Source organism: Apteryx mantelli, chromosome Z (genome assembly GCF_036417845.1).
Source record: "Apteryx mantelli isolate bAptMan1 chromosome Z, bAptMan1.hap1, whole genome shotgun sequence".
Lineage (NCBI taxonomy): Eukaryota > Metazoa > Chordata > Aves > Apterygiformes > Apterygidae > Apteryx > Apteryx mantelli.
The window spans coordinates 11644815-11661251 of NC_090020.1; the positions used below are offsets into that span (position 1 = coordinate 11644815).

Consider the following 16437-nt stretch of genomic DNA (forward strand, 5'->3'; position numbering starts at 1 on the left):
CCCTTAATGTTGTAATGCATTGGTTGCATCACATAGCAGTTGGATACCTATTACAGTACAGTGTACAGTATCTTCTTGGTGAAATGTGTGTATTAGAACCTGTATGTTTCCATCTGTGGGTTGTGCTAATATTTTGTTGCACTCACAAAAGAGCTGCTCTTTATAGCTAGTAGCTCCATTATTCCAGTGTGCTTTTGTTACAACAGGTTGCAGCCCTTCAGGAGGAGAAGAGCAGTTTACTTGCTGAGAACCAGGTCCTGATGGAACGTCTGAACCAATCTGATTCCATCGAAGATCCCAACAGCCCTGCGGGTCGTAGGCACTTGCAGCTGCAGACCCAGTTAGAACAACTCCAAGAGGAAACATTCAGGTAGAAGAGCCACAAGTGGGTGGATTGTTTGTAGCTGGCAGCAGACATGGCTTGTATGCTTCTGGTTCTGCTGGCAGATATGCTAACTTTTTGTAGTGGGTGGTATAATCACAAGAGTGAAGCTTTTACAGTGAAGAGAATGTTATGATTTACCTGTTTACAAGCTCCAACTTCAAAAAATGTGTAGTGTCTTAATGTTGAAATGCTGTGTATACATCCCCCTCTATCCTGGCAAGTTGCTTTGAATTGTTCGTGTACAATCACTTCAGCCATTTTTTAAAAATCAGTGAGAATGAAAAGAAGCATGCTTTCTCTTTACAAATTGTTCTGATTGTATTTTTTAGACCTAGGGATTCTTAGCTGAAAGTTTGCTATGGGCACTAGTGCAGATGGTATTTTTAATAGCAGAGTGTGTCCTCCTTTAAGTTTAAAAACAAAATGTTTCACATCTGAAAGATAAACATCTTCTGCAAGTGAGCACTGCTGCCCATTTGTTTTTCCTCTAACCCATGGAAATTTATTTCCTCTTTTAATCATCCTACCAGTTCTTTTTCATCATCACTTTCTGCCTGCTTAAGTCATACAACTGCTGAAAAAAAGCCGGTCCCTTTCACCATCATCTTTTCATTCTTGTTCCTGTACTTTTCATCCTCCTTTGTGACTGTGTAATGTAGTAATGTTTCTGTAACTTACCCTTTTAACTCTTCTTAGTCATCTCCATTCTCTAGAACAATTCTTACCCTATTCTTCATACTACTTCCTGTTTGTATTGAACAGATTTTGCCCACCCCTTCAATTTGTGCACTGCCTGTTACTCTAGTTGCAGGCTCTGGAGTTTTTTCTAACTCTTCCTCACCTGTATGTGAGGTCTCTGTCCTTCAATGGTCCTTTATGTTCTTTCTCTACATTCTTAATGTATGATATCTAATGACAATTTGCCTGTGTTGTTATTTCTCTAGCTCTAGTAGGCCAAACAGGAAGTACATACGACTTCAATGATGTGCAGTGTTGTACAGCAGTTGTTTTTCCCTCTTTGTATCCTCCAACAGTTTTGGTGTATCAAGATTGAAACTTTTGTTGTATTTGGTTTAAATGTCCTGTTGATCGCTTCTTGTCTCCATTCTTGTGAATTCTTATTGGACTCCTTAAACTAAGTTGCAGTACTTTTTTTATTGACTATATCTTCTTTTTAAGATGTCTTTATTTTAATTTCAGATCAAAATCACAATGGCACTTTATGTTGCCAGCTTATGTCCTCTTCCATTCATTCAAAACATTATGTTGAGGTTTCTCTTCGTTACTTCCTTTGCTCACTGCCAGGTTAATACAGCTTTCCCTGTGCACATTGTACATGAGTTCTTCATTGCAAAAATTTGGTCTGCATTCTTTATATGCTAATCAAAATGCAGATAACTAAATGAATGTCTTGGTTCTTCAGAGATGCTGGACAGGCACAGGTTCTTTTAAAAAAAAATCAGCTCTACATCATTCAGAACATGTGACAATCAGGTGTATATTATTGAAGGTGTAGAAGAGTTGGTCAGCTGAACAAAACTGTAGGATAAAGATTTCATGTTCAAACTTCATATGCCTCAAGACAAAAAAGAGTGAAAATTTCTGCTGGAGCTTGCATCTGTGAAAAATAACTACCACAGAAAAAGCTAGAAATTGTCATTCTGTTAAAATTGACAGCATACGTTTCCATGTGACATTCCAAGGCAGAAACATTGACATCGAATTGGAAGCATCCAAAAAAAAAATGTTTCTGCATATCTAAATAAGCCAAACATTTGGGAGCAAAGTTCCAGTCTCTGTGGTGTTGCACACTGGGGTGCTGTTTTCTTTTTCACTATGCATCGTAAAGCTGTTTCCAGTATTCTTAGAGAAGATGACGAAGAAAGGTAACGGTGGCTCAAGTTGAGAAATTACTTTCTGTTTTACTTCATTTCTACAGACTAGAAGCTGCCAAAGATGACTATCGAATACGCTGTGAAGAACTAGAAAAGGAAATTGCTGAATTGAGACAACAGACAGAAGAACTTACTACATTGGCAGAGGAGGCTCAGTCCTTGAAGGATGAGATAGATGTACTCAGGTAAACTGTGTTCCACTAACCGTTTTTTAAGTGTATTAACTTTTAATCCATATAATTCATATGATTAGTCTTCATTAACTTATGTTAAAATAATTTTAATCTAAAAAATTCTAAGCAAACACTAAAAATGTACTGCGACCATCAGAATGATAGTTACAGACATGTTCAAGTCATTCAACCTCAGAGTGATAAGCACAAAAAAGACTCTCTCTAGTGTCACACTTTTGAGTATGGCTGTGGGGATTCTTTATTTCTTAGCTTATAGTTTTTTGGATTTTTATTATTTTTCTCTGAAAGTTTTCCAAACACAGGATTTTTTTCTAATGATGCATGTTTTAAATCAAACTGAATAGTTCAGGAGTTGGCTATAATTTAAAGCAATGCATGGTGGACTGAGAAAACTTTGTTTGAATATATTATAAACTGAGTCCTGTGTTACCTTTTCGTTAAAAGGCATCAGGCTCCAAAACTGTTACAGTTCTTCTGTGTGGCCGAGTATAGACTGCCCAAGAGATGGATAATTGTGATTTTTATCCCTGATTATCTTTAAAACAAAGTGAAGGGCAGGAAATGTTATTCTTTACCCTGGTAAAATGTAAGATTCTGAGGATGGATTTAGAGTTGGAAAAAAATGGATGGGAGAGAAGGGGTTTTAACTATTACTGTAAGTTAATATTGGAAACAGAAAAGAAGGGTGTTTTAGGAAGAATGATATTCTGTAAAAGCAATTCCAACAGCAGCACTTGGAGTTGACTAATGGTGATGGGAGGGAGCAGACAACTTAAGCCAAGACATCTAGTAATGTGAGGATATGATTGTTTTCTTGTGCTCCCTTTGATGTCTGACAGTGTCTTTTGCATTAAGTCATAATATGGAGGAAGCTTCAGGGTGTATGGTTTGGGGTTTTTTTTAGTTTTCCAAGTACAAAATTGATACAAATCTGTCCCTCCAGGCATTCTTCTGATAAAGTGGCCAAGTTAGAAAGTCAGGTAGAATCATACAAAAAGAAATTGGAAGACCTGGGTGATTTGCGACGGCAAGTGAAACTCTTAGAAGAGAAGAATACAATGTACATGCAAAATACCGTGAGCCTGGAAGAAGAACTGAGGAAGGCCAATGCAGCACGCAGTCAGCTGGAGACATACAAGAGACAGGTGAGAACAGACATTGCCAATGCAACAGCTGTCTGTATTGCTCAAAACTTTCTCCTCACAGCATGGCTAACACCTCAAAGTAAAAACAAAATGAACAGACAGCTCCTTGCATTTGGCAGGCTTGCGTGTTTTGTAGGTACTTCTTTTCTATTCCTTTCCCACATTATTACAAGTTTACTTTACTTTGCCAATAAGCAGTGTTTCTTACTTTTCAAAAATTAGCAGATTTTAAGTTATTTTCCTTAAATTATTCCTAATTCATGTTCAGTAGTAGAGCTTGATTTAGAACCTCTTCTTTCAGAAAAAGCATCCATGCTTCACTTAAAAATTTCCAGCAGTAGGGGATCTACCATAGCCAAAGTAAGTTATTCCAGTGGTTAAGTAACCTCTCTTTCTTTTTTTTTTTCCTCTCTCTTTTTTTTTAAGGTTGTAATTTATCTGATATGTCTAAATTTGTCCAGCAATGCCCAGAAGATAAAAAGAGGGGAGGATGTTTGTCTTTTTTTTTTTTTTTTCATTTATATGCACCCAGAAGAATACCAAATGTATCACCAGCATGCTCTGGAGCAAAGGGCATGTGTTTATTTTCCTGCTTATCCAAGAGTAATGTAATCTTATTCCTATAAAGATGGAAGACATTCTTATCTTCTCTCTGCTTCTACACTGCATTGATGTGAAATCATTGTGGGATTCTTCTTACAAGGCCAGCTCAAGCCTGGTTTGTTAATGTAAACAGTGCCCACTCTGTAGCCTGCCTTTTCATAACCTTGAATGGTCATGCTACAGGTGTCCCTATATGTCCGCTTAAAGCAGAATAAAGATACAAATGCAACAACCAACAACGCTGCAAGCCCTGGAGGAATGTGTATCCCTTAAACATGAGAGCCATTTTTCTGCATGTGGTGATTTTAGTAACTAGGGCAGTTAGTTAGTTTCAGCCTCCCTGGGCTAATTGTGAATACAGTCCAAATGACTCCACCGGAAGAGGGGAGGGAAGGGGAGGGAAAAGGGGGGGGGGGAGAAAAAGAAAAGAAAAACAACACCCTGGACAAGAAAAAGGCTAAAATAGTCAAAAGGAAAAGAGTAAATGTACAAGGTAGTGGCTTTTCACACACCGGTAAAGTCATGTTTGCTTGTAACAGATTTCTCTCCTTTAAACAGCACAGCATGTGTTACAGCTGTATAACCTCGATATCTGCATCCAGTTGTTCTTATTTCACCAATGATAAGAATTTTGGAAAGGGCAGCCCCATTATTTGTGCTTTGGCTGCCCAGCAGCTAAGTACTCCTCCTTTTCTCCCTCATTCCTTGGGTTTTATGGATGAGATTTCACATCAAGGGAACTGTTGATCTGTACAAACGGATATGAAAACTGTACCGCTGGCTGAGACTGGAATAAGCATGAGGAGTCTCACCTGGCAGATGCGAGTTTCCTTCACCTAACTACACTACCTCAAAATGAACATGCAGGGTCAGTTTGCCTTAGGGTCTGTAAGGCTGGGCTCGTTCTGAGGGCTGCATGCAAGCGAGGACAGTGTGAATATGAAATGTCACAGAGTCAGTTTCTGAGACTCCTAACTTTGAGTAATGTGATAAGAATTAAGCCAGGCATAAGGATGCTGATACTCTACCACTGAGCAGTAGTGTGCCCCATTAGTGAGACCTGTCATGCCTGGTACTTGGAGAATTCAGCCCCAGTGATGACGATGTAATCAGGCGAGTTACTTCTTTGGCTTAGATCCTCTGTGCTCTGCTGATGAAAGTGCTTGGTTCAAACTGCTCTAGTGAACTGTGAGGAAATTCCTCTATTTGTCCCACCCAGCAGTTTCTGTGGGATGAGGGTAGCAGTGGTTGATTGTACTAGAAGACATAATAGCATTTATTTAGGAATTTTTTATTCACTTTTCTGAAAGTGAGTATAAGTATTTTCTTAGAAAACTGTTGTTGCAACTTGAAGAATTGAAATGCGAAGATTCCAGAATTGTTTTTGTGTAATTTTAATTCAGCCCCTTTGTGCATGTTCATTCTGATTTTTTTTTAACAGTATGTCCCACTTTTCTTTCCCACAAGATACCTGCTTTAATCATTCCACATGTCAGATATTGCTCAGTAAATGTGATGACTGTTCATTATTTCTTTTTTTTCCTGCATGAATATATAGCTTTATATCTTCCTATGCACTGCCCAAATTCTGACTCAAGACTGTTTATTTCCTTCTGCTATTTTCTACGTACCATTATCATACTGTGAGTGATTACAAACATTAATGCATTTGTTGCCATGTGAGGTGGGATTATACCCATTTTACAAGTGGGGGACACAGTCACAGGTGAAAGCCTGCATTTTTGTATGTCTGTAGTTATTCTGGAAGCCCCAGTGAAAGGTGTCATATCTGAGAAGCTAAATATTTTCAATTTTAACATTTGGGTTATTTTTCTGATAATTTCAGAAATGGTAGGCTCCTGCCCCTCCCACACCCAGCCTTTAATTTAAGAACAAGAGCAGCAAAGTCCTTCATTGTAAGACTAAAACTATGCAGAATTTCAGACCTGGCAGTTATTTTGCTGAAGCTATACATATAGCTATATTTAATTTAATCAGTTTCTCTGTAATCCAAAATGAAGCCATGAAAAAGCTTTCTTGTGTATTACTTCAGAAGAAGCTGAATGTCTTTAGCTGAGTCTTCTTGCAGCTTACGTGTTTGCAGTCAGTCTTTGGTCAGCTTACTTGCTTCCATGCTCTCTGCACTATGAGCATTACTAATGTTCTGGGACTGAGCCTTTGCTAGTAAAGTCTGAGAGGTTTGAAAAGGCGAGACTTTTCTGATTAGCCTGGTCGTTCACTGATCGTTCACTGAGTATTTCTGCTAGCCTTTCAGATTTCTCCTCTTCTAAGTTTAAAAGCTCTTTGCTAATCTATAGCTTGAAAGTATATATGAGACTCTGTTAGTCATGTATTTCCTTCTGAAGTAAAGAAAACAGATTATGAGCCTATGGCTGAATCTTCAAGTTAGGGTATTAAAAAATTGAGAAAATTTCAGCTCAAGAAAAATTACCTGATCACATAAACTGATGGTTGAATTCTGAGTGAGGCTTGTGAAACAGAGATGACAAAAGGCATAGAACATTTGATTTCTTCAGAGACTTTTCTTTTTCCTAAGCTTCTCAGAAAGCAGGAGGATTATTCTACTTTTCCTAAGCTCTTTGGTCTGTAGAATTATATACCTTTCTCTGTAGACCATGCTTGGGTTAAAAAAATTTTTTTTTTTTAGATATACTGAAAATACATTATGTTTTTTGCTTCTTTTATTTGTGATAAGACCTAATATTTCAATACTGTTGTGGCTGAAACAAAAAACAACTGATGAAAGCAGTTTTTAGTATGTCCTATAGGTAAATATTTCACTTGTTTTAAACATGTCTCGTGGTGCATGGTAACTGACTTCTTTGTCTTGAATACTTTGTTTTAATATTAATATTTGCAGACAAATTATTGATTCTTGTTCTCGCAGGCAGTTGAACTACAAAACAGATTATCTGAAGAATCCAAGAAAGCTGATAAATTAGATTATGAATGCAAACGGCTGAAAGAAAAAGTAGACAGCCTCCAAAAAGAAAAAGATGTAAGTGTCAAGATGTTTTGTTTGGTAGTAGTAAAAACAACTTTGTGTCCTTTATTACACAGAAATGTGGTAATCAAAATTAGTCTTTTACAGCAAGCTTTTTAAATTAGGAAGTCTTTTTTCACTTAAAATTTTCTAATGTTTGTTTTCAAAATCTTTTTTTAAACCTAAGAACTGTACAGCAGAGAATAAAGGTGACTGTGCAAAAACATGTGCAGCATATATTAGGGCTTTTCCTTTTAAAAATTTAGCATCTGAAATTGTTTCTTGGCCATTCACCATAAGAAGGCTAGTAAATGCCAAGGATGATTTTGATGTATTCTGAAAAACTGTTTAAAGTAGGGTTTTTGCAGTATTGTCCTAGAACTAAACTCAGCCTTTTTTCCAAAGTAACGCTCTATGAAGTATCACACGCATGTTTCTCTTTGCAGAGTCGTGACTACTGTAGCAAGAGGTTTAGGAATCTTGTAGAATGACATGTCTTCTACTGCAGTCCTGCCTTCTTTTATGACAGCTCCTCATTGATCTATCTTCTAGTGTTAATATATACACAGGATGGGTCCTCTCTGTCATATGTTGCTAGTGATTTTGAGCTTGTCTGCTCTGTCTTCTTTTGCCAAGACTGATCCTTCAGGTTTTTCTTGCATACTCTTGTTCTCACCAGTTTGCTTCTGTCTGACTTTCTTAGGAATCTATATGTCAGTGATTCAAAATACCTCATGAAACATCCCCAGCACTTTCAGTCAGCAATTTCTCAGGCTTGTTTGAAGTATAGTTTATCTGTCCATCAGACAGAATCTTTGTAGGCATTTCCCTGAACATATCTTCCTGTCCAGTCTTCTCCTAAATTTCCAGCTCTTGCACTTAGATAGCATTTCAACTGAGAATTCTCAGTTATGTTCTGTTCATCGGTCTTTGATTTCCACTTTTTGTTAAATTTACTAACTACTATGGACACTTGTCCTTGACATTACTTCCTTCTCCCCTTCAGTTCAGATCGGAATGCTCATAGTAGTTGTGTTCATCATATTGTGCTTTAGTTTTCTTTCCTGCTCTTTATTTAAAGTTTGTTTCTCCAGTTTTATGTTTGACGATGGTAAGATTGTGTTTGTGGCTTACCTGTTGCTTGGTGGACCATTTCATCTTGCACAAAGGATCTGAATTGCAGGCCATTGCGATTATAGGCTTCTGTTTTGCCACTTGGCAAGTAGTGTGTTTTTTGTGGCAGAAGTTGTTTTCAGTACTTTTGAATGGTTAGGCTCCTGTGAGATTAGATCGTAGCTGAAGGAATCTCTCAGCGTTTGGGTTAATGTATCTCCACCTATGTTTCCTATTCTTTCTGTTCCCCTATTGACGCATTCTAATGTATTATTAACATTGCTTATCACAGGTTGAAAGTTTATGTAGTGGTATCTTGTGAATTATATTTTGGAGGCAGGTATTGAAGCCATTTTTGTCCTTGTCTTTATGTTTTGGCAAAGTGCAGTAGCATGTGTCTGATACCTTAAGATATCTGGTTTAGAATTTTCCTTTTATGGTGTGCTGACTGATAAATATTAACACAGTTGGGTGAGTTGGCTTTTTATGCGGTGTCTGAAAGAAGCCCTAGAGCTTCCTCTATTCCTTGAAATGTTCTGGCATTTGAGTAATCAACTTGTTTTCTGACAGATAGTATCAGACCCTAGGATCCTTGCTTTCAACAGCACTCCTATGCTTTATGAGCACTCCTGTTGGGTGGCTCTTTTTATTGCAGTGGTGAAACCAGTTTTGTGGTGTGTGGGGTTTGTGAAATGGCTTTCTGTGCATACAGAATGCCCACTTTATCCTGATTGTTCCAACAGTTAAACTGGAGTCCAACTTAAAGGATTCAGAAATACAAGAGAAGCCTCTGTCCCAACTCACCAAAATATTCTTTGCCAAAGTGACCCCGAGTCCTGGATTCATTTGAGCTGACATATGTCTGAATCAAACTGTTCACAAGATCAGATGCAAGGAGCCAACACAACTGAGGTCTGTCCTAGACCTTTTAGTGACATTGGACACATCCTGATTTTTGGAGCAAACTACAACTTGACTCTTAAATTGTCATTCTCTCCTCTCATATTTGAGTCTTGGGAACCTTTAGAACTACTGCCTCAATGCTACCTATAGTTTCTCATATTTTGCCAAAAGGGGACTTCTGCCAAATAGGAACATATGGCCCTGACACTACTGAAGAGCACATCTATCTAGCTTCCAGGATGGTCCAATACTGTTCTTCAGTTCTCTTTGGACTGAGTCTCAAGCAACTGATTTTCTTCCATATTTGAGCTGCTTATGAATGGCAAGGCCAGTTGGCACACATCAGGAAGGGGAGGTGGAACTACTTCTTAGACTTGCACTGTTGAAAGAGAGACAAAGTAAAGTTAATGCAATTTGTTTGTTCTGTTGACTGCGTACCTCCTTGCCTTCCTCTGGGCTGAATCTTGGTTTCTTGAGGAGGGAAAAGTAGTCTGTAGCCTCTTGTCTCACTTCCCTTTCCCCTGGAACCACCCCCTTGTGAGGGAAAAAGGAGGGTGGCTGAGTGGTCCTTGTGGATGCCATTTATTACCTGGCACCAACACTTTGTGTCACTAATATCTTGATTTTGTAAGCTTATAGCTTGGTATCTTTATCCCCATAAGCAAAATAGAGAGCAGCCACTCTTCTGAAAGAACCACTGTTCCTGTGGAATATTTGATCTTTATTCTATTGTGGAATAGGCTCAGATGTCTTGATTTGGAAATCCTCTTGAGTCGTATATAAATTCCTCCTAAGTGCTGATGCTGTGCCTTTTGGCAACTTGCCTAGTTTTAAGAATTTGTAGCACCAAGACTAATTTTCTTTCCAATTATTCAGAGGTTAAGAACAGAAAGAGATTCTTTGAAAGAAACTATTGAAGAACTCCGATGTGTACAAGCGCAGGAAGGTCAACTCACCACTTCAGGTAAAGGACAAATAAGGAGATTAAATGCATCTTTTCTAAAGTTCACAGAGGTCTTCTGGTGTGCATTTAATATGCCTTTGTTGAAAGGAGAATAAATTCGAACTCCTCTAAGCTCAGCTTGCAAAGCTGGTTCTGCTTATTCATAACTTTGCAAGCATTTGAGAACACTTCAAAGTTTCTGATAGACTGAAATTTGTCATATTTAGTCTCCTTTCCAATGTGATATTTTCAGAACATGTTTCTGGATTTAATTTCTGTGTGGTCATGTTCAATCTCTCTTCAGTTGTAATATTTTTCTGATGTGTACATGGTGTTTCATGTATTGCAATTTATTTCCATGTGTTATGTGGAAACAGCTTTGTAGTTTTTAGATAAACTAATTATTAGAAAAAAAATTGCAAAATTATTTCTCCAGAATGGATGAAGGTAGAAATAGTGATTGTTTTCTAAATGAAGTTGTGCTTGTCTTTCCTTCTTGCCATAGTTTGACTTTAAGTCATTTCACATTTATTTAAGAACATTACTCTAAAACTGAGAACTTGTAGTGTAGACTAAAGTTTTTTCTAGTCTTTTAAAAGAAAGTTACTAGTCTTCTTGCTAAAATTCTCTTTTTCTTTTCCTGACCCAGGTTTGATGTCCCTAGGAAGCCAGGAACCTTCAGACAGTTTAGCAGCAGAAATTGTTACTCCTGAGATCAAGTAAGCTGATGATGCATGCTTTGTTTTGCCTAAGCTTTAGAATATATCCCTAAATAACCCTTCATCTTTCTTCCAGTGTTAGAAAATTTCTACAATTAATGTTTGTTTTCTCTTCTTTTGGATTTCTACACAACAGCACCCCTCATGCTTATGACAAAATGCACTTGACCTGCCTTAGTTATTGTGCTCCAGAAGAAGTAGAAACAAAAACCCCTTCACTCTCAAATCATGTCTCTTTTCCTGCATAGAATTCATATAGCTGCAACTTACATGTGTATTAACAGACAAAAATGTTTGTAATGGTGGTGTCGTATGAGGAAAAAAGACTAAAATTGCCAAAGTGAAGAGGAGATTTGTATTCTGTGTATTTTATGCCATGAAAAGAGGCATGTACTATTAAAAAAGAAGGAGAACAAAGAACTGAGAATCACTATGGCTTAAGATGCTGCAAACTGTGTTTAGCCTTACCAGCATGCCTGGTATCACTGTAACTTGAAATAAAGTCATTAAAGGACAGAGACATCTTAGAAATCTGCTAGCTCTTTAGGATTTTTTTTTTTTTTCCTCAACAAATATTGATAGAGTTATTTCAACATTTGCAAAGTTTAATTTGGGGTTAAAACTTGTCCTTTTTTGAGCAGTAAAAGGATATCTCTCTAGAAAGCTAATAAAAGGAAAGAACTGTATTGCTGCACCTTGCTGCCGGAGCCATTCCTTTCAGTTTTGGTCTGGAGCAGCAGAGGAAAAGAGTGATATTTTGAGGCAGTATTAGTAAGGTATGGAGTGACTACATAAGCCTTCCACATGGTTTGCAAGAGAGAGAACAGAACCGTAAATGCATTAAATACCTAAGCAAGGCCTTGTAGATTTCACTGTCTCTTCATCTTCAGGAGCTGAAGATGGATTTTAGACAAGCATACATTCATGAAGACTGTTTGGAGCTGCTAAACTTGGCCTCCTTGCCTACTTCATAGACATGGACAGTAGCAGTGGCTGCTGTGAGGCTGGTACTTTCTGACCTGGAGGTCTGGGCTGCTGCTTCTGCTGAAGAAGTGGGAAGGCTGCAGGAGGCAGCTTACCCATAGGAACAGCTGCTGCTGCTCTCCTATCGTCTCCATGATGACAGAGCTTAGGTCTTTGAACTAACTAAATTAGCAAAAGGAGAATCTGTGTATTCAAAGAGAATTTTCTGCTCAACTGACTTTCTCCATCTTATAGAGAAAGCTACAGACTCACTGTGAGAGTTTCAAGAGGCAGATTCACTCTGTGAGCTGTCAGTTGGACTTGAGTCTAAATATACAAGTTAAGTGACATGAGGAGAAACAGACCAACAGGAGGGAAGTGACTTGCCTAAGTTCATGCAGTTGTTCAGTGACAACTGAGATTACAACCTCCCTTAACACTTGACACCTATCTCTGTGTTATACTTATCAGTTTGTCTGACCCTACTCCGAGATCAATACGGCCATTCAGGCAACTTTTTTCAGTTGTGCTTTCTACAATTAAAGCTCTTTTAATCAGGTTTGAATTTGGGCATTTTAGAGATGTGATTGTTTCAGCTTTCTCTCTCAAACAAGTGAAGATGGTCTTTACATTATCTTTACACCTCCTGTGGTAAATGGTTTTCTTCTTTACAGAGGTTAGCATACTTTTTCTAGCAAATAGTATTTATGTTTTTAGGGAGAAACTCATTCGCCTTCAGCATGAGAATAAGATGTTAAAGCTGAACCAAGAAGGTTCTGACAATGAAAAGATCGCCCTGTTGCAGAGCCTGCTTGATGATGCAAATTTACGGAAAAATGAGCTGGAGACAGAGAACAGGTAAGGAGGTATTCTCCTCCATTCCAGTGACTTTTTAACAATGCCATACGCTTCTGACTAGAGCAGACTGTGGTCAGGGAAAAGTTCTTCCTGTCAAAAAAAAAACAAAAACAAAAACATGTGACTAGCCCTGTGAGAATAGTTCAACCAGCCTGTGAGCCTACTTGGCCTTTTGGTGCAGATTCAATATCGGGAGCCTGAAGTGTGGGTTGAAGAATTCTGTAATGGATTCCAAGTGGAATGATGCAGAGGGTCCCAGCAGGTGCCACGCATTTCTTCAGATTCTCCTTCTGCAAACCAAGTACCCTTTTCAAAATGCTAATCCTTTCTTGTAGAAGGGAGAAGGAAGATGAAAAGACATGGTTTGATTGTTTCTGTAAGTACTTTGGCAGCAAAAAGATGGCTAAGGAAAATGTGGGTCCAATGCTTAATCAAACAGGGACCTAGTGATAAAGGATATGGAAAAGGCTGAAGTATTCAGTGCTTTTTTTGCCTCAGTTTTCACCAGCGATGTCTGTCCTGTCCTCTCAGGTCACAGAGCAGATTAGCAGAGCCTATGAGAATGAAGCTTTACCCTCTATAGAAGAAGATACAGTTAAGGAGTGCTTAAGCCAGGGGGCTTATATGTGTCCACGAACCAGATACGATGCATTCTAGGATGGTAAGGGAGCTGGCTCTTACCATTGCAAGGCTGCTGCATATCATTTTTGAAAGGTCGCAGTGATCAGGGAAGGTTCCTGATGTCTGAAAAAATGCAAATGCCACATACCTTCAGGAAGACCAAGAAAGAGGATCCAGGGAACTACAGACTGGTCAGCTTCATCTCAGTCCCTGGGAAGCTCATGAAGCAAATTCTTCTGGAATCTATTTCCAGCCATGTGAAGGACAAGAAGGTAACTGGAAACAGCCAACATAGATTTCCCCAGGGCAAATTGAGCCTGACTAACCTGTTTTTCTTCTACAATGAGATCACTGGCTATGTGAAGAAGGGGAGAGCAGTGGATGTTGCTTACCTTAGCTTTGGCAAGGCTTTTGGCATGGTCTCCTGTGGTATCCTTATAGCTGAAATGGTCAGATATGGACTGAATAAGTGGACTTAAAGTGGGTGGGAAATTGGTTGGACCTTTGGGCTTAAAGGGTTGTCATCAGGAGTACAATGTCCAAATGGCAACTGGTTCCTCCAGAGTCAATAGCAGGATTGTTACTGTACATAGTCTTTATTAACAACTTGAATGATGGGAGGGAGTGTACTCTCCGCAAGTTCAGGGATGATACCAGGCTGTGGGAGTGGTCGATATGCTGAAAGGGAGAGCTGCTCTTCAGAGGGACCTCAACAGTCTTGAGAAGTGAGCTGACAGGAACATCCTGGAGTTCAGTACGGACAAATGTCAGGTCCTGCCCCTGGGTGGAAGGAGCCCAGCACTGGGGTGGGCTGGGGCCAACAGGTGGGGAACAGCTCTGTGGCAAAAGCCCTGGGAGTCCTCATGGGCAGCAAACAGAACATGTGTCAGCTGGGAACCCTGTAGCCCCAGACAGCTGTTTGAGAAAAGTGATCCTTCCCCTCTTGTCAGTGCTTGTGAGACTGCATCTGGATGCAGCATACGGTTTTGGGCTCCCCAGTACAAGAAGGGCATTGACATACTGAAGTGAGTCCAGCAGAAGACTACTAAGATAATAAGGGTCTGGAACATGTGCCATGTGGGAAGAGGCTGAGAGAACTGGGTTCGGCCTTACAGAGAGATGGCATAGGGGAGATCTTACTTCAATCTACATCTACCTAATGGGAAGGTGTGAAGAAGACAGAGCCAGATTCTTCTAAGAGATGGACAGTGAAGGACAGGAGGCAGAAGACACAAGCTGGAGCATGGGAAATTCTGACTTAACACAAGGAAAAAAAATTTCTACAGAACGGTGTCCAACTTCTGGAAGAGCAGCCCTCCTCTCAAACATCAGCTGGACATGATCCTGAGCAACCTGCTCTAACTGGACCTCTTTTAGCTGATGGTGGACTAGACAATTTCCAGAGGTCCCTCCCAACCTATGGGTTTCTATGATTCTATGATTGTGTAAAAGCAGAAAGCTAGTAGCTTTCACGCAGTAAAAATGACTGTTAGATGTATGTCTGGTAAGAAATTACTTCTAGATAGATGCAAAAGAAATTTCTGTCTTAGTTGTCTTGGAAGAGTATCAGAATGCTCTGGGAGACTACACACTATAATCCCTGAAATTGCTGCACACTGTAAATACTGCAGTAAATCTTCAGTGACTAAAATAGAGTTGCATATCTTATATAGATGACCTAAATATGATTCTAAAAGTCTCAGGATTTATCTTGCAGCTGTTTTTTTCTGAAAAATAGGATGATATCTGTTTTCTAGGTTGGTAAATCAGAGACTTCTAGAAGTACAATCCCAGGTTGAAGAACTACAGAAATCTTTGCAGGATCAAGGTTCAAAAGCTGAAGATGTAAGTAGAAATGTACATCAAACTTGCATTCAGGTAGTTATCATTATTCTAACATCCAGCTTTATGTAATACTTTCTGCTTGTTCTGTTGTGAAGAAATATGCAGATGGAGATTTCTAATAAATTTCTGTATTCACTGTTAGGGCCTTAACATTGAATTATGTTTGTCTAAATAAGACATATGACATAAGACATCTGTGATAAAAAATAGAAACATCCTATGTAGAGAAGGAACCAGAAAGGTTTTATTTGATTCAGTATGGTTTTCCAATAGGGAATTCAGCATTATTATAATTCCTTTATTAGAATAGAGACTTCTACAGGGAATTATGAACATATTAATTCTCCATGTTATAGTAAATTATCTGAAGTTATTTTCGTTTTACTTTTCTTGATGGAAGTAAAAGCATTTCCTGCCAATGGAAGCCCCCTAATTGCTGATGTAAATGTATTTCTTAATGCACGATGCATGCAGGCCAAAACTAAAAAAGTCAAATGATCAGTCCCTTAGTGTAATATATTTTAAATATGAAATGGCAGAGTTAGTGTTGAAAAACAACTTTCAGTCTTCCACTCAAAAATTGCTTTTGCTGTCTCATGTGTTTGAGAGAAGAAGCTCTAGAACTTTGATGAAACTCGGGATTTGGGGGAGGGAGCATCCACACTGTACACTCAGTCTGATTGCATTTCCTTGCTAATTGGCAACAATTTGTAGTGTATTGCTTTCTACTTCTGTGTTTTTATTTTAACTAATTCAGATAAAAGAATGGAAGTTTTTGTTAGCTGCTTATTTTCATTAAAAAGTGTATTTAATTTAGTTTATCCTTTTCATTCCCAGATTAAACTGTATGAAAGTAAACCTCCTTGTAGGGTTCCAGTGAAAGTATTTTTCTAAGTAACTTAGAATTCATTTTAAAAAAGGTCCATATGACTATGTGATTCTAAGACATTTTTTGCTGTCTTCATTATACATCATTTCAAATTTTTCAGGGTGAATAAGAATGTGAAAATTTTTCAAGTACCACTGCAAATTAAGTACACATCATGCTTGCCAAGACCCGTATGGGGAAGCTGTTTTAATTTCTATATTGAAGGTGCAGAGTTAGGAGGATGAAGTTAGGCCTGGAATGGGTGCTGATGTGCCATGATGGGATGCATGATTGCATCCCGGCTGTTGCCTTGCTAGCCAGGCGTGGCTGCCCCCACCTCTGATTCTCCCGACCACAGAATCAAGTCAGACATGCGTG

At 38.7% G+C, this 16437-nt stretch overlaps 1 protein-coding gene across 4 annotated transcripts in view; it reads left to right on the forward strand.

Annotated features, from left to right (window-relative positions):
- HOOK3 (hook microtubule tethering protein 3) overlaps positions 1 to 16437 on the forward strand; it is an 83652-nt gene that overhangs the window by 45018 nt on the left and 22197 nt on the right. For all 4 annotated transcript variants that reach the window (XM_067316395.1, XM_067316396.1, XM_067316397.1 and 1 more), the window contains 8 exons: positions 207 to 370; positions 2325 to 2465; positions 3418 to 3619; positions 7131 to 7241; positions 10119 to 10206; positions 10835 to 10904; positions 12585 to 12725; positions 15104 to 15191. In XM_067316395.1, coding sequence (XP_067172496.1) covers positions 207 to 370; positions 2325 to 2465; positions 3418 to 3619; positions 7131 to 7241; positions 10119 to 10206; positions 10835 to 10904; positions 12585 to 12725; positions 15104 to 15191 — 1005 coding nt within the window. The remainder of the gene's footprint in view (positions 1 to 206; positions 371 to 2324; positions 2466 to 3417; positions 3620 to 7130; positions 7242 to 10118; positions 10207 to 10834; positions 10905 to 12584; positions 12726 to 15103; positions 15192 to 16437) is intronic.